Raw genomic sequence first — 27,021 nt, forward strand, 5'->3', positions numbered from 1 at the left:
GGCTAGAATTAAGGTAATTTGTCTCGAGAAGGGATAATCAGGCATCTCTTTTCCCGAACACGTAGATTGGTGCCTGAGCATTAAAGGACGTGGAACCCATCGTGCACTGTCACGTAAAGCATTGTATTATGCCTCTCTCAGAGTGGATTAACTTTTCTCTCTGGTCTCTCCCAGAGTGGTGTTGCTTCTATCCCTGGTCTCTCCCACCAAGGAATAGCTTCTATTCCTGGTTTCTCCCAGTGGTTTAGCTTCTATCCCTGGTTTCTCCCAATGTGGGATAGCTTCTAATCCCTTGTTTCTCCCAGAGTGGTGATGCTTCTATCCCTGGTCTCCCCCACCAAGGAATAGCTTCTATTCCTGGTTTCTCCCAGTGGTGTAGCTTCTATCCCTGGTTTCTCCCAATGTGGGATAGCTTCTAATCCCTGGTTTCTCCCAGCGTGGGATAGCTTCTAATCCCTGGTTTCTCCCAGCGTGGAATAGCTTCTATCCCTGGTGTCTCCCAGAATGGTAAAGCTTTTCACCCTGGTCATACTTCTGACGGGTGATAGATAATAATCTCATTCAGACTGGGGGACAAAGTGTAAGACTTCAGCGCAGCTGGAGCTTAATGCCTTTACTGATGTTCCTGAATTGGTAAGGCACCGAGGACGGAATATATGTTTTTCCTAAGTCGCCGGAGAGGTGGAACATATAGTCGAAGAGATACAACAATACAGGGTCATTACTGGCACTGGATGTGATCATATATACAAGTTCTGATTTTATCCACTCATATGAAATAACAAACCGACAGCATACATGAGTCCTTATGTTCCTTCATGGTAGGGAGACCATCTTTCCTACCGTGGAAAAGACTAAAGAAGGACCAAGAACATGTGAGAAAGTATGACCAGGACTTTTGTGGGACACACACACACACACACACACACACACACACACACACACACACACACACACATGTCCCCTCCTCCAAGACACTGCTGGTAGTCGTCTAGGCTTCAAGGCAAACCTTGTGAGACACCACATTTGCAAATGCGTTAAAGCGTTCTTACTGGAAACTAACCCCAGTAATTTTCTATGCAGAACAACTCGATTATGTTGAATCCCACCGATGCTATCTGACTTCCTGGGAAAGACGCATTCAGATTACAGGATGATCGGCATCTTCAGCCCTTAACCTACAAGTGTGGTGAAGGAAATGAGTCTACGTCTTTCGTTTAACCGTCCATGGTTCGCCTGAACGAAGCAGGGCATTGGGTGATGATTCACCTGTGAACCAATTAGTAAGAAGTGGAAAACATCGGATGCAGAGCGAGAGCTATCGTAAAATGCCTTTTTTTTTTTTTCATTTTACAAATCTCTTTTGATACCTTTACTACCACTGATTACTACCAAACGGGTAGCAGCTGGGATCTCTTATTTCTTATGGGCGTAGCTCAGAAGTTGTTCTGGAACTTTAGGGGGCCATGACAGCACGAATGACAAGCTGGCACCAGTGTGTGGGTCGGGATGCCAGGCCGCGGAGGAAGAAGACACTAGTAGTGCCGGGGTCGTCCCACCAACAGCACACACTCAACCCGCACGGCCTCTTCTCGTCCACCAACCACCTCAACAACATCGCTCAGGTTTTCAATTACCATATATTCATGTATTGTATATTCTTTCCATTAATACTTGCACGGTATAATAGCTTGGGGAAGGAGCATGTATAATCGAAAGTGCATGTGTTATCATCTCTCAGTTACCTCGTATTTGGGCATATGAATAGATACGTTTTAAGTCTCGGAGCTCCACCGCTTATCCACTTTCGATGTCATATAAACTTTTAAATTTACTAGTTGGTAGTCACATTCCCGACTAGCTTCGAAGACATGTTTTATGTTAACGCCGTCTTGACCTCTTAGGAACTTAACTATAGTTTTCCTGTCTGCTCTTTATTCGTCTTTCTCCCAATGTAGGCAGCACAAGGGCGTCCCACCTCTCTTCGTAACTCATTCTGCTCAGATCTCGTAGGCTTCTTGTTGCACAACAAACGAAAATATAAGACTGATGCGAGTATTGCAGCTTTGGGCGGATGTAACGTGTAATTACCTCTTTGTGCAGAGAGAGAGAGAGAGAGAGAGAGAGAGAGAGAGAGAGAGAGAGAGAGCTCTATACTCTCGAGGTCCCTCCGTCTCTTGCACTTTCTTTACCACAAACATTTCCAGACAATAGAATACTGGCGGCATTTATAATCTCATTACTTTGTCTGTTCCACTCATCAGCCAGCCTTAAACTTAAACTACACCACTTCATACCGTCTCTAACAAGCATCTTGTTTCGCCTCAAGTTATGACCGGCTATTCTGTCATTGGATCTTCTGAAGAAATTTTCACTGTCGACTTCGTCCAACTGATTTGAAAACTTGACGACTGTAATCAAGTCACCCTTATCTCTTCTCTCTTCTGAGGTGGAGAGGTTTGTGGCTCTCAGCCCCTCACTGCAGCTCTGTTCTGGTACCATCTTAGTTGTCCTTCCTCCTCCTGACGCTCTCAGTTCAGTCTTTTTTACTTCCTCTGGTGCGATGACCGGGCATGAAAAGCATAATCCACTTTTGGTCTAAGATGCTGAGAAAAGCTTATTAAACAATCTCTTATCCATAATCCTTTGACGTTACTATTTTGTGATGGACACTTCGCCTCTTTAACAACTTCTTGGACGTGGAGCTCTGGCGACGGGTTGCTGAAGTTTGTTCCGTTGTAGCTAATCAATCGAGCCCAGGCCATTCTTTACTGTGTCCCATCCTCATAATCTTACACTTACTCGGATTTCAATTTCATCATCCAACCATCTCTGACGTTTGTTCATGGTCCCTTGTTGGCGCTGATACAATCATCATTATTTTCCCTTCCCTCACGACCTTGACATCATCCGCAAATATATTTAGGTAAGAGTCCAGCCCATATGAAAGACATTTACACATACCAATAAGATTGATTGTGCTTGAGACCTTTGGTTCACCACTGGTGACAGCAGCCCATATCAAAAAATGAATATACCTCTAACTTATGTCCTGTGCTCCTTTCCACCACGGTATCTTTCTGTCTACTGAAGAAGGCTTCCCCTTATTCCTGCTTGTAGGTCACCTTAATCAGCCTCTAGATAGGGCACAGCGTCAAATGCTTTCTTTTCATTTCACTGATTTGAGATGGAGCGCACTCCGTCATACAAGTCTTGGAGATTTGTAACGCATGACAACCTCCACCCGCCCCTTTCTCTGAATCCATTTTTTCACCAAGTTAAGTAGTTTCTCCTTTGCAAGTAGTTGTCCAGAATGTTTTCTGATTATCTTTTCCAGTGTTTAACGGATTTGTTCTGGAGGCTAGTCCGTAGTTCAGTGCACTTTCTGAAGACAGGCGTGACATTTGGCCTCTTCCATTCCCTTGGCGCTACGCTTCTCCAGCGAAAATCTTGAACAGCACCTCAAGCGGCCCAGCCTTTATTGCTGATCTCACAGAACTCTCCATAGCTTTCCTCGATACTTCGGCTATAGAGCTCCCATTCCCATTTCATATTCCCGAAGCACTTGCTCAGCTCTAAGTAAATGCCATGATTATATCTCTCCTTTGAGTCCTGTCTCCCATTTGATTGCCCTACTTCCTCTCCTAAACCCATGGTCATAGTCTAGCAATACATGATCACCGTTTCCAGCTGATGCATCACAACTGATATGCTTAATTCTCATACCACTATTCATGACGACAAAATCTAGCACCTGTTTCTCGTGCCCATTTTAAGAACTTCTTTATCTCAGTGAGGTTCTAAGTCTTCCCAGTCTATTTCTTTATAACTGAAATATCCCTTAAATCCCTCAAGCTCCTTCATCTTCTCCGTCCCTCCTTGCTATTGTGTACCCCTCTGGGCAGATTCGACCAGACTTGAACTCCTTTGTGAGTTTTGTCTTCAGTACTCCATAAATGTCAGGCTTGCTTCCCCTGACCTGGTCTTAAAACATTCGCGTCTTACCATCCACTAGTCCGAGTTAGTGTGTTTACCTCGCCTTCAGCGTAACGCACGTATCACTTGTCATTCTCGGCCATCCTGAGTTAGAAGTGGGACTGATTGTTGTTTCTCCTTCTGGCCTCATCCGATTCCTCTCGTTTTCTGCCTTTTGTGTGGACTCTGCCCGTCTGTCTATTTGCTTATCTTCTTTTGGCCTACCTCTCCAGGCAAATACTCCTTTGAAATCCTCCATTCTGACGAGTCTATTAGTTGCGCATGCTTCTCTTAGCTACACATCTCCGTATCAGAAGTAAACCTCACTGCCTGTCATTTGATATATCTTTCGTGTGTGTATCGATATTCCTATTTCTGTTTATTTCTAGAATTGCGTTTAGGAAGTCAATCATATCCAGTAGCCCTTTCTTCCCAAGACCTCCTTTTCCTCTTGTCCTGGAGATATTGTTCTAGCCATAGGATCATCGCTTAGTTGCACCTGATGAATTCACTCGGCAAAGCGTCTCTCAGTGTAACTGCGGTTCATCTGTCTGTTGTCTCCTGTAATCGCTCCATGTCCTCCTCCTTATCTTCTTGTTTAAAGATGCATTTTCATTGTTGCATATTCGATCCCAGAAACGATCTGTGTTCACTTAAATCTTCAATCCAATGTTCCACTCGCTATCCTGATTGTCCTGAGCACAAGGCGTACACTCAGTACACTTGAGTACTCTGTGGGTTCGTTCGATATTTCCTTCCATCTGTCAAATGTCACAATTCCCAGACCTCTGCTACACTTCAGTCACCACTGCTTTGTGGCTTCCCTCCTCAAGTCCCAGAAATGACCTCAGGGATCTCGTCCGTCCTTCATTGCGTGTATTGCTCTTGGGCCAGACAACTTTCCTTGATGTATCATCTGCCCTTACGTGTACCCATGTTCGGTGCACCCTTCAGATACCTTTACTGGCAGATAAGAATACGCCCCACCATAGACATGTCCAGTTTTGATCGCTTGATTGAACATTTTATGCTACATTTCTTGTTCCCTAGTGAGGTACATCAATTTCTTCAGTGTACCCTCAAGTTGACGTATTCTCATCATAAACTTTCTTACTACAGGTCATGATAGGGGTGAGTATTTGTATGTGTGTGTGTGTTTAGAAGTAGTGCAAGTATGTCTATTTGTATTTTTGCTTATGTGTGTATTGAACTTGCGTGCATGTGTATATGTCATGATGGGTTTGTGATGACGGATGCGTACGTAATGGTAGGGGATTTCTTTACTGATAGGACTTGAGGATATGTTATCTTCACACGTATATATCACAGCTTCTCCCAATCTTTCATTGCTTAGCACGTTTTCCTCCTCACCTTTAGGCTTATCCCAGATGGGTGTTAGTCTGTCGCTTGTGTACAGCACCTTCTACACTTTTGCTTGTGATTTCTTTCAGTTTCGATGATGTTTTCTCCCCTGCTGTGTGGGACCTGCGTATATACCAAGTTACTGAGCATGAATGATCATATCCTTATCATCATCCATTCTTCACTTCCAGGGGAGAGTAGCGTAAGTCTTCTCTCTCTCTCTCTCTCTCTCTCTCTCTCTCTCTCTCTCTCTCTCTCTCTCTCTCTCTCTCTCTCTCCATTTTTTGCACAACAATTTCCAGGCTTAGTCTTAATAGGTTCTGACGGACGTTCACAGATATTGTTTTGTGTTTCTACTTTTCTCCCCCAAGTGTGGATATGTAGGTTCACTCGCATCAGCAACATCACCTGACGTCCTCTTACATCAACATCATCTGACGTCTTCCCACATCAACAACATCACTTGACCTCCCGCATCAACATCAACTGACGTCCTCTCACATCAGAAACATCACTTGGCCTCCCGCATCAACGTCACTTGACCTCCCACAGCAACATCACCTGGCCTCCCGCATCAACATCACATGACCTCCCACATCAACATGACTTGGTGTCCTCACACAGCAACATCACCTGGCCTCCCGCATCAACATCACATGACCTCTCACATCAACATGACCTGGCGTCCTCACACAGCAACATCACCTGGCCTCCCGCATTAACATCACTTAACCTCCCACATCAATAGCATCACCTGGACTCCTTCATCAACAACATCACCTGGACTCCATCATCAACAACATCACTGAAGTTTAGCAACCAAATTAATACGGATTAAAAATCTAACAACATTACCAACCATATGATCTTTTATTCTGAGCCCACATAGTATGCTAACATTTTTTAATGCAAGGCTTTGTCTTCCGTAAGGCACATATTACATACCTCTTTATCGTCATCTTTATTTTATGATTTGTATCTTTAGTTCCAATCAAGCCACAATGATATCCTCACACCTATTCTCTCCATATAAATAGGATCCTTCACTTCCATAGACTTTATTCTAACCCCTTCAACCCCCCTTTACACTTCTACTGTTTTCTTTTATTGTTTTTTTTTTTCAAGTTTAACCAATAGATTCTTCTCTCAAAAACCTTGATCAATAGCCTCTTTCCTCAAAAATTTTTTTCACCGATACATTCTCCTCTCAAAAAGTTCCACCATTGGATCCTTTTCTCTGAGAGTTTCACCAACCGATCCTTATTTCAAAGAATCCCACCGACAGATCCTTCTCTCGAAGACTTTAACTGACAGCTGATTCTCTTGAAAAGTTCCTTTCATGACAACAAACTTCAATTGCTCTATATGTTCAGGTGTACTGGGAACCTCTGAATCCTTCCTCTGACATCAATCTTTTGCTATAGGATAAGACAACTGGTATCCAGCAAGTCCAATATCTTCATCTACAGTGATTACTCAGACAAGCCTCAGATGCGTTAAATATAAAAAAAAAAATACGCATGGATAAGCCAGTGAAATCCTCGATGAGGTACGTTGAAAAAGATATTACAATTCACACACGACACTCAACCTCACACACAAAGTTATGGGAACAGCATTTGAATGTGTTCAACTGTAATCTAACATAGTTGAAATAGCGTTTGAACGTGTGTAACTGCCAGCTAACTTCGTTACAACAGCGTTTGAACGTGTGCACCTGCGAGTTTACATAAAGTTATGACAGCATTTGAGCGTATGCAGCTGCAAGATGACAAAAAAAATCTGACAATGAGTTCGCATATATACAAATGAATTTTGAAACAATTTCGAACTTTTACGAATCGGGAGCGAGTGAAAAATGAAAGGACATACTGCAGCATGATATATATATATATATATATATATATATATATATATATATATATATATATATATATTATTCTATTTTGCTTTGTCGTTGTCTCCCGCGTTTGCGTAGTAGCGCAAGGAAACAGACGAAAGAAATGGCCCAACCCACCCCCATACACATGTATATACATACACGTCCACACACGCAAATATACATACCCATACATCTCAATGTACACATATATATACACACACAGACATATACATATATACACATGTACATAATTCATACTGTCTGCCTTTATTTATTCCCATCGCCACCTCGCCACACATGGAATAACATCCCCTCCCCCCTCATGTGTGCGAGGTAGCGCTAGAAAAAGACAACAAAGGCCCCATTCGTTCACACTCAGTCTCTAGCTGTCATGTAATAATGCCCAAAACCACAGCTCCCTTTCCACATCCAGGCCCCACAGAACTTTCCATGGTTTACCCCAGACGCTTCACATGCCCTGATTCAATCCATTGACAGCACGTCGACCCCGGTATACCACATCGATCCAATTCACTCTATTCCTTGCCCGCCTTTCACCCTCCTGCATGTTCAGGCCCCGATCACTCAAAATCTTTTTCACTCCATCTTTCCACCTCCAATTTGGTCTCCCACTTCTCCTCGTTCCCTCCACCTCCGACACATATATCCTCTTGGTCAATCTTTCCTCACTCATTCTCTCCATGTGCCTAAACCATTTCAAAACACCCTCTTCTGCTCTCTCAACCACGCTCTTTTTATTACCACACATCTCTCTTACCCTTACATTACTTACTCGATCAAAGCACCTCACACCACATATTGTCCTCAAACATCTCATTTCCAGCACATCCACCCTCCTGCGCACAACTCTATCCATAGCCCACGCCTCGCAACCATACAACATTGTTGGAACCACTATTCCTTTAAACATACCCATTTTTGCTTTCCGAGATAATGTTCTCGACTTCCACACATTCTTCAAGGCTCCCAGGATTTTCGCCCCCCTCCCCCACCCTATGATTCACTTCCGCTTCCATGGTTCCATCCCCTGCCAGATCCACTCCCAGATATCTAAAACACTTTACTTCCTCCAGTTTTTCTCCATTCAAACTTACCTCCCAAATGACTTGACCCTCAACCATACTGTACCTAATAACCTTGCTCTTATTCACATTTACTCTTAACTTACTTCTTTCACACACTTTACCAAACTCAGTCACCAGCTTCTGCAGTTTCTCTCTCTCTCACACACACACACACACACACACACACACACACATATATATATATATATATATATATATATATATGTATATATATATATATATATATATATATATATATATATATATATATATATATATATATATATATATATAGAGAGAGAGAGAGAGAGAGAGAGAGAGAGAGAGAGAGACAGGGTAAATCACCAAGCTACCAAAAGGATTCTTGGACATAGAAAACAAATCCTATGAGAACCGTCTCTCGATGACGCTAACTCACCCTAGAGAAGAGGTTGTGGTTTACTACGAGACAATTCAATGCGATTATTTCAGTTCATGAAATCATTCTCATTCCGACCCTATACATATATACAATCTAATCTGTATGAGGTCATAGGTCACAGGCAAGGCGTTCTATTTCGAACGAAGCAAAGTGAACATTATTTTTTTTCCTCCCCACTCTTTACTGTAATAGGATGTTGACGTATTGGAATGACTTACCATCAAGGGTGGTGGTGAGGAAGATCTTGAACGCGCTCAGAAATAGGCTTGACAAAATGCTTCGCTCCAACTCACCACAACTGCTGTTATTTGCGCCTCCGCAGGTCATGTCATTTACAGTAACATTCCTTCCTTTTAAGCCGTCTATTTGCTTTTGTGGTCTACGTTATATACTGAGCATATGCGACTCTCCCTGTGACGACTTAGGTTTCGAAAGGTCACCAGTCGTCTGTTGCTGTGCGCATTCTTTCGTAACTTCTTTATGGAATCTTTCTGATGAATACCACACACACACACACACACACACACACACACACACACACGGGCCTTGGTTTCAGCAACGGGCACGTCGTTGAGCAAAACGTCTCGTTAGCCGCAGTTAGATAATTCCCTAAAGTGGCAAAACGACTTTAAATCTGGCTTCCCCCTCCGCACATCTGCAACGCGCGCTCCTTTAAGACTTGGTGGCACAATCTCCAGCAATGGTGTCTTCAATAGGTCAGTTTCTAGTCCTTAGCTCAACAACGGAGTCATGGAACTTTCCCACCTTCTATGGCATACAGAATCCTGGCTTTAGCTAAAAGCACTGACTATCTTTAACGTCAAGAGTCCTCTGTTATAAGAAATCCAACGGGAGATATCTACTTTAAACTTCTAAATACAACGGGAGATATCTACTTTAAACTTCTAAATACAACGGGAGATATCTTCTTTAAATTTCTAAATACAACGGGAGATATCTACTTTAAACTTCTAAATACAACGGGAGATATCTACTTTAAACTTCTAAATACAACGGGAGATATCTACTTTAAACTTCTAAATACAACGGGGGATATCTACTTTTAACTTCTACATAACTGACCTGACGTGATGTCAAGATGAAATTCATTACACGATCAGATCTTGAAGTCGTAATAATGTGATTATTATACATAACGAATGACGTCCGACCCAAGGACAAAAATGCATTCAGAAGGGCGACGAGACTCAATGGGCTATTTGCTTGTGCGGCCACTGGAACTGGATGGTGAGGTGTTGATGACGCAGAGGACAGATTCTGCCTGCTCGAGATGGACTTTCTCTCCGGCAACATGAACGCAATCCATCTCTCCTAGTTTCTTCTCTCTCTCTCTCTCTCTCTCTCTCTCTCTCTCTCTCTCTCTCTCTCTCTCTCTCTCTCTCTCTCTCTCTCTTTCCTTTGTACGACGGTGGATTTTTTTAAGGGGGAATAGCATTATTATACATTATCCCTCTGAGGTCTGTAAGGCCAATATTCACCAATTCAGAGTGGAAAAAACACCTCGATTAAGATGAAATAAGTTGACTCTCGATTTCTAAGCTCCATCAACAAATGTCTAACATCCACTTTTCATCTTTTCCCAGTGTATCACACACTTGGCGTGATGTCAATAGTAGACCATGGCGTTGTTAAATGACACCCACCCACCACCACTTCTCCCTAGACTCCAACCCGACACCCCTGATGCCATCAGTCGTAACCCTTGCAGACACTCATGGCATCCTCCTGCAGGCCCGTACCTCCTGCAAAATCTCATAACCCTATTGTGACACTCTTCATCCTATCTTTATCAAATATACAAAATCTTGTAGTCTTTGCACGCTCTTAACCCTGTTCTTATCAAATGCTATCTTATTTGACCAGTCTTGCATATCTTATCTATCTATGTGTGTGTGTGTATATATATATATATATATATATATATATATATATATATATATATATATATATATATATATATATATATATGATTTTTTATACATAATCATCATATTCCGCGTTAGCGTAAAGAGCAGATGACTTGAGTCTTAGAGGATAAAATCCTCACATGGTCCCCTTCTCTATTCCATCTTTTGGAAAAGTAAAACAGGAAGAGAGGATTTCCAGCCTCCCCCCACTCCACTCCCAACCCTTTTAGTCGCCTTCTAAGACACGCTGGGAATTCCCTCCACTCACCTTTCATTACATCCTTCATTCGTTACTCTCTCCTCGTCCTCTTCTACGTCTTCGTCTCTCACTCCATAACAACACCCACCCCACCGTTCTATTATCCCATCTCTCTCACTCCTCCGTCAGTAGACACGAACGGTGGTGATGCCTCACATGATTTCTGGCCATTCCACTGGCCGGCTCCAGCGCCCCAGGGGGTGGTCGGTTGTCCATCTCGGTGGTCTTCCTGCTCGGCTCGGCTACTCCACAGGCCACCGCCACCCCTCCACGTCCGCTGGCCCGCCCCACCATCACCACCATCCACCCCCCGGGCACGTGTGCTACCTCGTCATGCCCTGCATCCTCTGTCACCATCACGTCCTGGCTCCGGCCTCTCCCTACTGACGATCTAAACGACGACGAGAAGTTCCTCAAGCGAGGGTCGGTGGTTTCCCATGATGGCACATACCAGCAGTGTCTTGGCCAAAGGGTAATGATGTCTGATGTAATGAGCAGTGAAATGTGATGAACAGTGTCTCACGTCAAGAGCAGTCTCTCATGAACAGTGTCTCACGTCAAGAGCAGTCTCTCATGAAAAGTGTCTCACGTCAAGAGCAGTCTCTCATGAACAGTGTCTCACGTCAAGAGCAGTCTCTCATGAACAGTGTCTCACGTCAAGGGCAGTCTCTCATGAACAGTGTCTCACGTCAAGAGCAGTCTCTCATGAACAGTGTCTCACGTCAAGAGCAGTCTCTCATGAACAGCGTCTCACGTCAAGAGCAGTCTCTCATGAACAGTGTCTCACGTCAAGAGCAGTCTCTCATGAACAGTGTCTCACGTCAAGAGCAGTCTCTCATGAACAGTGTCTCACGTCAAGAGCAGTCTCTCATGAACAGCGTCTCACGTCAAGAGCAGTCTCTCATGAACAGTGTCTCACTTCAGCGCAGTCTCACGTCAGTGCCCTCTCATATGAACAGGGTCACGCTTCAGCGCAGTCTCCCAATAACAGTGTCTCACTTCAGATTGATGTCTCACACGAGCAGAATCTCACATGAACAGCGTCTTACCCAGGGGATGCGATCTATCTTCTGGATAGCCGTCTCACAAAAGTCTCCCATAGCTAGAATGCCTCAAAGAAGGTGAGGAGTGTGTCCAACACAACAGTGCCTCACATGAGTTGAGTTCCTTATATATGATGAATCCAAAGCTTCAGATGAACAAATCGGTGCCATACACGAGCAGGATTGTGCCTCTCGAATCAAATACCCTGTAAGGGAAGGAGGAGGAGTCTTGTATGAACAGTATACAGTGCCTCACATTAAAAAAGCGAGTACCTTAGAAGAACGAGTATGAGAAGTGTGTCTCAGGTGAAGAATGGAAAGTCTCGCATGAGGGAACGTGGCAAATGCAGGAGTCTCGTTCTGGATTGACAACAGAGGCAGCCAACGACAGCGGTACTGAACCATCAGCTTACTGTACAGTCCAGCAGTTCACGCTTGGAACGAAGCGCTCGAATAAGTCTAAAGTTCAGTGAAAGGAGAATGTTAGGTGTGTGCAGGATGGCCATGGGTGACGCCCCGCATGGATGAGGGGCCATGGGTAAGGCTCAGTGGGAAGTAAGACTATCCATGGGTGACACCCCAGGGGAAATGGGACGACCATGGTTGACGCCCTCGGTGGAAGCAGAATGGTCATGGGTGACATCCTAGAAGAAGCAAAATGTGTCACTGGTGACATCCCAGGGAATTAGGACGTCCATGGGTGACACACAGGGAAAGAAGAATGGCCATGGGTGACGCCCCAGGGGGCAGGTCTAACGCGTGCCGCTCACCGCTCATACTACCTGACGAACAATACTGTCTCTCTCTCTCTGCCGCTGTGCCAGTTACAGAACTGCCCATCCTGGGTTCATCTGGGACTGACTTCAACCATCTATCAGGTTTTCTTTTAGATTTTCTCTTCAGCTGCTCCACACTTGCTTGTTATTTCTCCTGGTGGTACTCTGGATAGTCCATCTGTCTTTCCTGCGAGGCTTTCGTACATTTCTGATATCTTTTAGGTACATTCCATAGTATTCTTGCAGATTACCAACTCTTTTTCTTTCGTGTCGAGCGTCTGTCATCTCATTTTGTCTTTTATCCCTTCGCTTTGTTAGGTAGGATTATCACGTATATCTGATCTTCTTTCTAAGCTGTAAAGTTCGAGTTCTCATCCTCACGACTGTTCCTATGTTTCGACTCCCCCTCCATTTTGCCTGTGAAGTGCTTCCGAATATTCGCTAACTGGTGTGAGTCTACTGAAACGGATTTTTCACTTCTCACGCACGCACGCTTGCTTTCAACATTCTCATCAGCAGTCTTCCGTCTCTTGCAGTGAAAGTTCTCATCACGCAGCTCACTACTTGAGGAGAGAGAGAGAGAGAGAGAGAGAGAGAGAGAGAGAGAGAGAGAGAGAGAGAGAGAGAGAGAGAGAGAGAGAGAGAGAGAGAGAGAAATGTATGAGAGAAGGACTGACAACAGGAGAGTTGAAGGTCCTTGAGAAGGCTATCTGCTGGAGGACAGCAGTAGTAGTGCACCGGGGGGTCAGAATCTTGCCGTTAAAGAGAGAGGATAGTGAAGCAGAAACGCCTTCCCCTCCCTTTCCGTCCCTCTGGCACAATAGCCAGCAGGAGATATCATTAGAGACGGGATAGTAAAACAGAAGGCACGCATTCCTCCCTACACCATATCATCAGACACACAACAGACGACACAAAGAAAAAACAAAGGAGGAGGAACACCATGTCATGCACGGATAAGCAGGTTTGTTAATGTGGAAATTCTAATGGGAAAGTGCGAACGGGAAATGTCCATTAGACAGCAAAGAGCTTCTCCAGATGTGTGACACAAGAATACAATATTCGAACTTTTAAATCCGTCTGAAATCTGTTTTTTTTTTTTTTTTGTTTTTCGTGATTGAAACGAGTCTATTTACCGAGAACAGACGTGGCTGATGTATTTGACTAGCCATGGTGTGAAGGTGCCGATCGTTTTCACACAGACAATATCTTCCGGTGATTAAATGAAAAATAAAAAAAGATTTTTGCCTACGTTGCTGTTACACTTTTCTTGTCATTTCATACTGTTAACTCTGAACGCTGGATCTCTATCTAATATGAATATATATATACTTTTTCAATGTTATGTTGTCACGACAATATAGTGTTTTCAAAACTTCCGTACGATATCTTGGAAATCAGCAATAAACGGAATAATTTTTGGTTTCTTGAGTCTTTCTGCGTAAGGCTGATTTCTGAGGTCTGGATTTAGTTTTGCTGCTCTTCTTTGGAATCGTTTTAGTTTTCCTTGAAGAGGTTTCGTGATCAGTACTGAACAGAGTATACCAAATGAAGTCTGACCACGGAACTTATAGTGAAGGAGTGCTGTATCAATCTTTCTGTGGTTGATGTTTCTAGTTATGTGCTGAATGACAGAGGTGCAAAGGAGAGCTTCTTATACGTTTAAAAAGGCAGCAGGTGGGATGTCGAATGTCTGTATCATTCTTAAAGTGGAGAGGAGCGTGCACGACTGGAGTGGCTTTAGGGAAGAGAGGAAATGACATAGGTGGGGAAAAAAAGTGGTGAAAGTAAATGAGCTTGGAAAAACGGCTTGTATGCAGAGTTACCAAGAAAGACTGAGTGAAGAATGGCATCGGGTGAGAGTAAATGAACTAATCGGGAGTGGGTGAAGAGTGAAAGGTATTTAAGAAAGCAGTGGTTACATATGCAAGCGAAGTGTATGGTACGCAGAAAGTAGGATGTGGGCATATGAGAAAGGGTAGTGAGTAGTGGGATGAGGAAGGTAAGTTGCTTATGAAAGACAGAAGAGAAGGGTATGTACGACATGTACAAGAAGGGAGTGCGTGTGATTGGGAGTTGCACATAAGACGCCGATAGGAGGTCAAGAGAAGGGCGTAGAGGCTGAAAAAGACAGCAAATAAGGTATGGGGCTTAGGGAAATAGGTTAACTTCAAGGAGAGCAAGATTATCCTTTAGAAGGGGGCGCATAGTGTGAAGAGATCGAGAATACAAATGGGAGACTCGTTGTGACTGAGAAGTGGTAAGAGGCAAAAAAAAAAAAAAAAAGGTGAAAAAGAGATTGAGCTAATAATCTGAAGGACTTTGGAATGTCTTAGATGACGGGCTGGCGGACTGGTTGTGTTTGGGACGAGGTGGTGTGCGGAGCAATAGAGTCATGGCATATGGTTTAGTGAAAAGAAAGAAGATGGTGAAAAACCTGCATAAGATGAAGTGCGGCAAAGTAGCAGGAGTGAGTGGATCTGCAGATGAGTTTCTGAAGAAAAGGGATGACAATGTTGTTCATTTGTTATTCAGGCTCTTCCAAGTATGTATTTGCCCAAGGTGAGGTGCCTGAGTGCTGACAGAATGCCCCTATATCGTTGTTATATTAGGGCAAGAGGAAACAAAAGTGGATTCTCGAAAATCTGAGATATAAATCTACTGAGCATATCTGGTCAAGGTATGTAGGATGGTAGTGACTGAGATGGGGGCATGCACAGAAAACCAGTTTCAGAAATGGTTGGAAAACATTGCATGGAAACTACTTGTTGCCAGAAAGGGATTGGTAGGTGACATCAGTGGTTGGCCAGGAGAAAGCGTATGATAGAGTATGACGAAAAAAAAAAAAAAAGCCTTGTGAAAAGTGCTACGAGCGTATGGCTTGTGAGAAAATCTGCTGTGGTGTTGCGTTGAACACTGCTGACCGTGACGCATTCACGGGCCGCCCAGGGTCAAGCGCATAGGTTCGAATCGGTTGCGGCAGTGGGTCCACAGTCAATACACCCGGCTGTTCATCCACCTCTCTGTCTGTCTGTCTCTCTCTCTCTCTCTCTCTCTCTCTCTCTCTCTCTCTCTCTCTCTCTCTCTCTATATATATATATATATATATATATATATATATATATATATATGTATGTATACTTTATTATTTATTCTATTTTGCTTTGTCGCTGTCTCCCGCGTTTGCGAGGTAGCGCAAGGAAACAGACGAAAGAAATGGCCCAACCCACCCCCATACACATGTATATACATACACTTCCACACACGCAAATATACATACCTATACATCTCAATATACACATATATATACACACACAGACACATACATATATACCCATGCACACAATTCACACTGTCTGCCTTTATTCATTCCCATCGCCACCTCGCCACACATGGAATATATATCGTGTCATAATCATGATTAACACTTTTAACAGCAAAATACGATACCCTGCATTCGTCTTCGATAGCGTCCGTTTGCCTCTGACAAATCCTTTTGACTCGTTAGGCAGTCCTCCGATATCCTTAATCTGGGTTACCGGCAGATCTTTATTTTTAAACACCCATCGGTGAGTTCTCTTCAGATCAGAGAGAGAGAGAGAGAGAGAGAGAGAGAGAGAGAGAGAGAGAGAGAGAGAGAGAGAGAGAGAGAGAGAGAGAGAGAGAGAGTGTTTGGGATCTGTATAGGAGAGGATAATCTGGACCCGGTTAATGTTTGATATCCTGCGAGACGAGAATGGCGAGCAGCAGGGTTAGGGACGGAGGCCGGAAAACGTAAATGCAGGAAGGCAAGGAAATTCCTAATGGTCATAACCGTTTATATTTCTACAGGAATTTCGAGGAAACCTGACGTCAGTTCATCTCGACCCAACTCTCTTTTTCTTTCTTCCCCCCCTCACTGCTTCACGTTGATTTCAACCGTTCCTTCGAAAGTTACGATTCGTCTCCCAGGTAGGCGTCGCTTCCTGCACCACGACGAGACAAAACGTCGCTACCGTTCGGACTGCTTCGTCCTGATGTGGATTCCAGCACCTCCAGCTATGTGCGTCGCCTGTAAGGATGTGGGAGGATCCTCATAGGTCCCCTAGCCAGCGGGCCAGGTTGAGGATATTGACGGAAGTCGGTTAAAGTTAAGTGTGGGAGCGACGCATGGAGGCAGTCGGGTCCGTGAGTGGGGTTCTCCCTCTTGATGTAACAGGTCCACCAGAGCTCTTCTATTTGACGACAGGAAGCGTGCCCGCCTCACCCCTGCTGTGCCCCGGCCCGCGGGTGGGCCGCCAACGCCACCACACCACAGCCTCACCTTAAGGCGCTTTTTCAGTCCTGGACGTCTTGTGTCACCTACGCACACGACCCTTTCCCCAGGGGGTTTACTGGGATCCTGAGAGGAGCTTCTTCTTCTTACCTATCTCTGTAAAGTTACCTGGTAGGGCGTCAGTAACACTGTAGGAGGCGAGCAATTGTTGCCATCCTGTGTGGCAAGGCCGACCTACTGGTCTTTCCTGTTAGGGGCAGCGCACAGCCTCGCTTCAGCAAGATGAGCACCGTGTCTCACACAGGAAGCATCCATGAACAACTCTCATTTCCTTCGCATATCCATTTCTCTCTCTCTCTCTCTCTCTCTCTCTCTCTCTCTCTCTCTCTCTCTCTCTCTCTCTCTCTCTCTCTCTCTCAGGGTTTAGGGCAGACCTTGGGTCTGCGTGGTCTGTGTTTCCCCGCAACCCTTAAGTAACTGTACCATCGTCCTTACTTCATAATACCCTCATGATCACATTCGTGTATCTTCGTCACTCGTGTCACCGCCTCTTCACACCTTCTTCTTGAACTTCGAAGGACCGTATCACCAACTCCTCCAGTGAATCACGTCTTCGGAACCTCCAGTCATACTTACATGGCTGCATGTTCTATTGCCATCTAAACTCTCCACCATACACAGCCATTCTTCCAAGGTCTTATGGATCCTCTAAGTCTTGCACGCACACTCACCCACCCACACACACGCACACCCACACACACACACACACGTGGAGTATTTGTTAACGTTGTTGACCATGAGTCAGCATGGGCGGGCCAGCATGGGTTCAAATCCTGGCCGGGGTAGTCAGCCCACAGCCAACCTAGCTGTTGCCGCTACCTGAAGGGCCGGTCGATAAATGGGTACCTGGCTTAGGTTGGCGCGCGCGTATGTGTTTATTTACGAACATAAGAGTACATGTATGGTACATGTATGCAAAGTTAAGAGAAGCGGAAAACGAGTGTCAAACATTTTCCCCGTAACATGCAAATAGTGAACACACACACACACACACACACACACACACACACACACACACACACACACATACACAATTCATTTTCGGGTCGACACTAGTTCGAATCCAAGGAGCGGTAGTCGGCCCACACCCAACTCAGTTGTTTGTCCTACCTTCTCGGGGTTGGTTGATAAATGGGTATCTGGCTTAGGTTGGTGTGTGTGTGTGTGTGTGTGTGTGTGTGTGTGTGTGTGTGTGTGTGTGTGAGTCAAGACGTGGGGCTTCTACAAGGTTAAGAAACAAGGCAACAAGACTGTAAAACTCTCTCCCTGTAACACACATCATTAAGAACGGTGGCAATGCAACTCCAATGACAGATCAACTTGTCCCTGCGTCTGAAGGAGCGGCTCTCGTAGAGCAAGTGTGTACGTGACCCTGGTAATGAGGTAAACATGGTTGTGAGGTAAACTGAGTAGTCTCGTGACTTTTCTGACGGTGAGGCAAAACTGATAGTGAGGTATCACTCATTGTAAGCTTCCATGGTGGTGAGGTAACCCTAGGAATGATGAGATACCCCGGGTGAGGTAAATCGGGTTGTGGAGTAGCCATAGTGATGGGGTAACACTTACTGGTGAGGGAAAAACCTGGTAGTAGGGGGGTAAACCTGGATAGTAATGAGGTAAACCTGGGTAGTAGTGAGGTAAATCTGGTGGTACTGAGGTAAACCTGAATAGTAACGGGGTAAACCTGGTAATAGCAGCGAGGTAAACCTGGGTAGTCATGAGATGTTTGGTGGCGCTACGTTAGTGTGAAACGGAGACAAAAAGTGATTGTTAAGACGGCGGTTCTGCCGCAGATGGTGAGGACGCTGGCGGTGGTGGTGGATGGGACGACGGAGGCGGGACTGCGGGCTGGGGCCAAGCAGGTCCTCGCCCACATCCGTCCACAGTGGCAGCACCACAACCTGCACTTCAAGGTGAGTACTTCTGGCCTCGACCGTACGTAAGACATTGTCCAACCGAACCTGAACCTGACTTGACCAGACCTAACCTGACCGAACCTAACATGAACCTAAACCTAACCTGATCTGACCTAGCCTAACCTAACCTGACCTGACCAGACCTAACCTGACCCAGCCTGACCTAACCTAACCTGACCTAACCCAGCCATGACCTAACCTAACCTGACCTGACCTAACCTAGCGTGACCTTACCTAACCTGATCTGACCTAACCTAACCTAAAGTGACCTAACCTAACCTGACCTGACCTAATCTAACCTAACGTGACCTAACCTAACCTAACGTGACCTAACCTAACCTGACCTAACCAGACCTAACCCGACCTAACCTAACCTAACCTAACATGATCTAACCTGATCTAGCTCTTTGATATACATCCATAAAGTGACGACGGAGAAGTTATGTATAGATACAGAGTTCGACATATGTAAAACCCCAACTTAGGATTGAATTTTCAATTCTGATTCTTTACGTGATTCTGAGTGCGCGTGTGAGTGAGACTGCTTATATGCGTACGAGTGGTCGGGTGACCGTGTTTTTTTTTTCTCTTTGTGGACAGACGTACACGGAGGGCGTGACGAACACCCTGGTGGGTGTGTGGTGCGGTGGGCAGAGCGAACAGGTCCTCGTCAGGGTCTATGGCAACAACACTCACCTCTTCATCGACAGACAGCAGGAGATCAACACAATGAAGGTAAACCTCCACACAAGCAACTCACATATCATGGCCAACTTTCCACTGTTTGTCTGTGGCACACTAGGTAACGCGGGTCAGGTAAACCCACCTCCCCCTTCTGAGACAATGCGTTCCCTTTGATAGGCTGACGAGGTGTGCGATAACGACCGCATGAGCCATTTCTTGTCAACTTGTTAGTAGATGTGCATAATGAGTACACAGCTTCAATCTCATTTTACCTGACGATCACAACACTATGTTGACCACATACCTCAAAACGAAGCTGCTTCGTGACACCAACGCTGTCGCAACACAACACAGCGCAGCACTCTGCTCTTAACAATGTGTTAGCGAGTCGGGGCGAAAGAGCTAACGAATGTGGTGTTGCTCCTGACGCAGGTGGTACACGAAGCGGGCTGCGGTCCGGAGGTCTTCGCTGCCTTTACCAACGGCCTCTGTTACGCCTTCACCTCGGGTGTTCCGCTCACCTTCAGGGACGTCACGAAGGAGCCTGTCTGGCGCGCAGTCACCAGGAAGGCCGCCAGGTTCCACAAGATACAGGTGAGGAGGCCGCCAGGTTCCACAAAATACAGGTGAGGAGGCAGCCAGGTTCCACAAGATACAGGTGAGGAGGCCGCCAGGTTCCACAAGATACAGACAGGTGAGGAAGTTGCCAGGTTCCACAAGATACAGGCGAGGAAGCCGCCAGGTTCCACAAGATACAGGTGAGGAGGTCGCCAGGTTCCACAAGATACAGGTGAGGAGGTCGCCAGGTTCCACAAGATACAGGTGAGGAGGTCGCCAGGTTCCACAAGATACAGGTGAGGAGGCCGCCAGGTTCCACAAGATACAGGTGATGAGGCCGCCAGGTTCCACAAGATTCAGGTGATGAGGCCGCCAGGTTCCACAAGATACAGGTGACGAAGCTGCCAGGTTCTACAAGATACAGGTAAGGAGGCCGCCAGGTTCTACAAGATACAGGTAAGGAGGCCGCCAGGTTCTACAAGATACAGGTGAGGAAGTTGCCAGGTTCCACAAGATACTGTTGGGGAGGCCGCCAGGTTCCACAAGATACAGGTGAGGAGGCCGCCAGGTTCCACAAGATACAGGTGAGGAGGTCGCCAGGTTCCACAAGATACAGGTGATGAGGCCGACAGGTTCCACAAGATACAGGTGAGGAGGTCGCCAGGTTCCACAAGATACAGATGAGGAGGCCACCAGGTTCCTCAAGATACAGGTGAGGAGGCCGCCAGGTTCCACAAGATACAGGTGAGGCGGCCGCCAGGTTCCTCAAGATACAGGTGAGGAAGCTGCTAAGTTCCACAAGATACAGACAGGTGAGGAAGTTGCCAGGTTCCACAAGTTACAGAGGAAAAGAAAATGTAACTTCCCCACATCAGTTTCTTGACCAATCTGTTTTCTTTATCTTCCTCCTTTCAAAGGTTGGACAATTGTGCTTTTCAGGAAGCGCATGGCACTTAAGTCACTTGCCCAGGGACACGTCTTTTGCCATTATGTTTTGATGGTGACCATGGCAAATGGTAAGTGAGGAAGCGAACCATCCTGAGGTTGTAGTTACGGCCGAACAAACTAACTATTGAGGCCAGTCAGAGGAACACTCGTGTAGTAACTTGTAGTAACTACCACGAAAACACCATTGGTGGAGTCAATTAGTGTTACGATATTGTCCATACTAACTTACTATTAGTGAAGTCAGTCAGAGGTATAGTAATATCATATATCTAACTACCAGTCAAGCACGATTAAAGGAACAGTCATTTCTATATGAACCACTGGTTAAGCCTGACAGGGGGACAGTCATTTTCTATGCTAACTACCAGTGAAGCCTCTCAGAAGTACAGTCATGTCTGCACTAACTAATTGCAAGTGAAGCCGGACGGAAGTGTACTGGTTCGAAGAGGGAGTAAGGCAGTGTGTGTTTCCCGTAGGCTGGCGACAGGCAGAAGCCCATGTTGTTCCCGAAGCTGAGGCAGTTCCTCTCCCTGCTTCCTGACTCCTGCACGGACTCGAAGAAGCAACGGAGGTATGCCTTGCCATATGTTCCTATATATATATATATATATATATATATATATATATATATATATATATATATATATAGTGTGTACATAGTTAATAACATCTTCATTAATCTTGCATTAATTCAGCTTTGCTACTGATAAACACTCACCATGAACACAAAGAGCCAGCATAATGCACCATTCTGCATCATAAGAATTAGATTTGATATAGTTGTGGGTATGTGACCAGGGTTGAGGCTCGGGGATGCACCAAGCAGCAGCTGGTTCGCCTGACAGACGAGCTGGAGAGCCACCTTGTGCCTCTGGGCTGCCCCGTCGTCTTTTGCCACAACGACCTGGTCATGAGGAACATCGTGTGGGACCCAGACACCATCTCCGCCTCCTTCATAGACTACGAGTACGCCGCTCCTAACTTCCAACCCTTCGACATTGCCAACCATTTTAATGAATATTCGGGTGAGTTAACAATGACCGTACGGAGAAATACCAAAGCAGCCTAAAAGCTACGGATAAATGAGTACTTTTCGAGACTGTTTGTGACAGAAGAATAAAATAGATTCCTTAGGGCTGAGGAAGTTAGACAAAACAATCACAACCCCCTTTTTTCACTCAATTTCTCTTACCACCGAACTACAACGCTATCTATACCTATATAACTATACCTATATATCTATATAACTTAATATTTCTCATAATCTTTGGTGTGGAACTCCATTCAGTACTTTCTCATAATCTAAAGGAATGACATTAACCTATGCTTCCAAAGTGTATGTTGATATCACAGAGTGATAAAGGCGGATTTGTCAGAAAAGAACGATTCTGTGCAAAATTATGATGCAAATCAAATTTCGATCAATTACGATTCATGATCTCGTCTTGAACAACGGTTTCCTTAGATTTGCCAACGAAAGACGTCGATATAATCGGTCGATAATTTCGGGGCTGAGATCTATAGCCTTTTTCTGAATATCTGTGTTGCATTGGCACACTTCCAGTCCTGTGGATCTCCTCCTGTAGCTCAAGAGTCATGCTGTAGGGTAGTGTAGTGTCGAGTCACAGAGTGAACTGGACACCACGAAGCAGTGGTTCTTGTAGCATCAGAAGCTGATAGTGCAGGATCAGACATTATTGGTCCTTTAGGTTCAAGCAGATATAGTCCTTTAGCACTAGGCAACTCTTCTATACCGTATGATTACTAGTGCAACATTTTCTATGATGAAGTCTTGAGTGATGTCGACCCGGTCATAGATTCGTCAAACGTACGATTTTGACCATCTTGTCGACTAATTCTAAGGGGGTTGGCCATACCTTACAAAGATCTTGGACTGCCCTGCAGGCATGGAGGAGTTGGACTTCAGCCTGTACCCGAGTCCAGGGATGCAGAGGGCGTGGCTGCGGAGCTACCTGGCACATTACTGCGGCCTGCCTGAGGAGAAGGTGTCGACTGAGGAGGTGGAGCTCTGGCGCGGCTGGGTCACCAAGTTCACCCTGGCCTCACACCTCTTCTGGGGCGTGTGGGCCTTCCTCCAAGCCTGTCACTCATCCATAGACTTCGACTATTTCGAGTAAGTCAGCGGTACGGAAGGGAGCCACGGGGTTATGAAGGGTATACAAAGAGATTTAAGAGCACAGACGGCTCGGAGTAATTGAGATACACGCATGTATTGGCGACATTTGTCTTGCTAATTCATTTAATGGGTTGTAGGCGGGGCGTGAGGGAAGGAGAGATGGATGACCTCCGTTGTATAGGGAGGGTTAGCAATAGGTAGAATGAAGGAGGATTGATGTGAGGAGGATATGTAGAGCAGAAAGCATTCGAAAGACACATGGGAAGAGAGAGTTCTACATAAGAGGGTTATAGCGCTATAGACGAGAGAATGAAGCTCTAGCGTGTTGTTTCGTCATGAAGCAGGTGATAATGTCATCCTGCTTTAGCTGAGATAGACAGATATATAGGTAGAAAGATAGATAGACGAGAGAGAGAGAGAGAGAGAGAGAGAGAGAGAGAGAGAGAGAGAGAGAGAGAGAGAGAGAGAGAGAGAGAGAGAGAGAGAGTGTGTGACTAAAGATGAGGGGGAACTGAGACTTATTCTAAGGGTGGAGAGAGTGACGGAGAGTGAAAGGCTACTCCAGGCTCACGAAAAAAAAAGATAGATAGATAGAAAGATAGATAGACGAGAGAGAGAGAGAGAGAGAGAGAGAGAGAGAGAGAGAGAGAGAGAGAGAGAGAGAGAGAGAGAGAGAGAGAGAGAGAGAGAGACTTTATTCTACTGGAGACAGTCAACTTAGCGAGTTCACTACCACCAGGTACGGCTTTTTGCGGCTGGCAGAGTACAACAAGAGGAAGCAGGAGGTGTTTGACCTAGTCCTACAGCCTAATGCTTCGCCCTCTGTCGCCCTAACCAGCCCGTCCTCAGCTTGCATCTCTACCTCAGCCAACAGCCAGACTACAGCCAACATCCCGACACCAGCCGAAGCTCCGACCACAGTCAACAACACGAGCTGAACGAATATTGAAAAGCACAGGCAAACAGAACCGTATATATGAAAATTCTTGATATGAAAGTGTTAACGGAGAGAAAGATGCACTTTTTTTTCTTAAATATTTGACCACTTTTTTTTTTTAAGAGAACATTTATGTGCTGTTATTTCTTGAGTTATTACAACTAGGAAGTGTATTTTTTTTTCATTATTTCGATGCGTCTAAAGGTTACAATCGACTTTCAGGAAGGAGGCACCAGCAAGACATGAATGAGTGATGTCTACACACACAAACACACACATATACAAACACACAGAGTTCCTGTCCGTCTTTCGTCGCTGCTTTGAACATGGTCTCTGCCAGCAGTGTCCAGTGGTTCTGGAGATGAATGTTGGACGCCTTATTCAACTGTTACCCTGAAGACGGTTCCTCCGCATCGTCTTTTACATCCCTGAAAATGCCTTTCTTCTGCCTGATCTCCATTCCTCAGGCTGGGTCTTGCTTACATTCTCCTGGGGTCCTGAAGATGGTCAGAATCCGCCTGGCTCACCATCCTTAACATGTTTCCTGTTTACGTGTCTTTCGTCCTAGTTTCTGTCCTGGTTTCTGTCTACTTGTTCCACAGTGCTGAAGATGGCCTCTGTCTAATTGTTCCACAGTGCTGAAGATGACCTCTGTCTTCTAGTTCCACAGTGCTGAAGATGGCCTCTGTCTAATTGTTCCACAGTGCTGAAGATGGCCTCTGTTTTCTTGTTCCACAATGCTGAAGATGGCCTCTGTCTTCTAGTTCCACAGTGCTGAAGATGGCCTCTGTCTAATTGTTCCACGGTGCTGAAAATGGCCTCTCATTGTTCTAGAGTGCTGAAGATAGCCTCTGTCTAATTGTTCCAGAGTGCTGAAGATGGCCTCTGTCTAATTGTTCCAGAGTGCTGAAGATGGCCCCTGTCTAATTATTCCAGAGTGCTGAAGATGGCCTCTGTCTTCTTGTTCCACAGTGCTGAAGATGGCCTCTGTCTTCTTGTTCCAGAGTGCTAAAGACGGCCTCTGTCTTCTTGTTCCACAGTGCTGAGGATGGCCTCTAATTGTTCCACAGCGCTGAAGATGGCCTCTGTCTAACTGTTCCACCGTGCTGAAGATGGCCTTTGTCTACTTGTTCCGCTGTGCTGAAGATGTCTGCCTACGTGTTCCACACTGCTGAAGATGGTTCCCACGTACCTGTTCCCTTGTCCTAAACATAATGTACCTGCATATAATGATCCTAGACATAGTTCCTCCCTGTTTGTTCCACTTCTCTCAGGATGGTTTCTTCCGATGTCGACACATTCCAAGGTCCTGGAGACATCTCGTGCATAGCGCAGATGGATCTTCGGCCTTGGAAAACATCCTGTATAGTTTGCTGATTGAATCTGATTCCTGACCAGAGTCGAAGGCTCTGAAAAGGACATTCTCTTAATGTGTTTCCTCTGGCCCTATGCAGCGTTTCACCTATGTGGGAAGATCGTCAGGAGTGATCAGAGGATTAAAGATTCTCTTTCTTCTTTTCTCCCTCCTCCTTGTCTCACGCTACGGAAACAGATCTTAAATCTAGTTATGCGAGCTCAACACTTTCAGTTATTCGTAAGATTAACCCAAGGGGTTCATAGTGAGGAGCTGGGAGTCTCTGGCTTCTCGAAGGGGGAGATGCCTCGAGAGTAACTTTGACTATACTGATGCCTGAGCCTCGAAATGTATGCTGGTGTATCATCATTTCGCAATGGCTCATAAAGGAAGGTAACTGCTTTGTACCCTCTGTGGTGACGTGTTGTATTAGGGACATAATAAACAAGGACCAAAGGGATCAAGAACGATATCTGTGTGTATATATATATTCAAGTTAACCATTCCATGCTAAAAGCTTTTTCTTTTTTTTTTCACCCCCCAAATCTCGCCTGAAGAGAATTAGGTGTGGTTCCAGTTAAGAGCATTTGGTTCTCTCTAATTATTAATCTTTTAGATCTTTTGGTATTCTTTTGTAGCGTTTGATTACCTGTGTTACCATCATCTGTTCCACTCTAAGAGTAAATCAGTTATCTGAATAAATCTTGCCATACAGCAAAATAGTATAGTCTTTGTGTATCCCACACTCAAATAGGCATAAACACGTGTGTGTGTATATATATATATATATATATATATATATATATATATATATATATATATATATATTTTTTTTTTTTTTCTTTTTTTTTCTTTTTCTTTCAAACTGTTCGCCATTTCCCGCATTAGCGAGGTAGCGTTAAGAACAGAGGACTGGGTCTTTGAGGGAATACCCTCACCTGGCCCAATTCTCTGTTCCTTTACAAAGAAGAAATGGTGAAATTTCTTTGCTTTATGATTTCAAATACCTTAACTAAGACAGAATATTATAATGTTGAGGAAAATGCAGATAAATCAGGGTTAGATTTGGTTAGTTTTATGAGCCTATACTTCCCGTCACGTTGCAGGGTGTTAAGCAAAACACCATCGACCATTTTACCATAACCCAGATGCTCAGATCTACCAGGGCGGAAGGCGAAGACCCAAATCTGAAACGCGACGTCACACAAGATGGTGAAACAACAAACTTCTTGGCTATGCCTAGGCTCAGCCCTCACACAGGTCATGTTGTTTATGGGTCGGTATATTTGGTTGCCGATGGTCAGATGACCAATCAAGCAGAGTCCCTGCCATACGTCAAACACCCTGTGGTCCCTTGATGAGTGGTTATTGGCCACCAGGAGTTACTGGCCTGATCACCTGGTGTTATATATACTTCAGCGAGCCGTCTTCGGCATGGTTC

The 27,021-nt window shown here is 45.1% G+C and overlaps 1 protein-coding gene across 1 annotated transcript; it reads left to right on the plus strand.

Annotated features, from left to right (window-relative positions):
* Nucleotides 1-1,500: 1,500 nt before the first annotated feature.
* LOC139756804 (ethanolamine kinase 1-like) lies at nt 1,501-26,303 on the plus strand. Its single transcript, XM_071676608.1, has 8 exons — nt 1,501-1,625; nt 18,840-18,959; nt 19,563-19,697; nt 20,079-20,240; nt 21,629-21,723; nt 21,951-22,177; nt 23,058-23,286; nt 24,029-26,303. Exons 2-8 carry the CDS (start codon nt 18,840-18,842, stop codon nt 24,225-24,227), a joined length of 1,167 nt encoding a protein of 388 aa, XP_071532709.1. The 5' UTR covers nt 1,501-1,625; the 3' UTR covers nt 24,228-26,303.
* Nucleotides 26,304-27,021: the final 718 nt, after the last annotated feature.

Source organism: Panulirus ornatus, chromosome 23 (assembly GCF_036320965.1).
Source record: "Panulirus ornatus isolate Po-2019 chromosome 23, ASM3632096v1, whole genome shotgun sequence".
Classification (NCBI taxonomy): domain Eukaryota; kingdom Metazoa; phylum Arthropoda; class Malacostraca; order Decapoda; family Palinuridae; genus Panulirus; species Panulirus ornatus.

Coding starts and splice junctions, on each gene's coding strand:
- LOC139756804 (XM_071676608.1), top strand. CDS start 18,840: ATGGTGAGGACGCTGGCGGTGGTGGTGGATGGGACGACGGAGGCGGGA. Junction 22,178..23,057: donor CCATTTTAATGAATATTCGG/GTGAGTTAACAA, acceptor ACTGCCCTGCAG/GCATGGAGGAGTTGGACTTC. Junction 23,287..24,028: donor ATAGACTTCGACTATTTCGA/GTAAGTCAGCGG, acceptor CACTACCACCAG/GTACGGCTTTTTGCGGCTGG.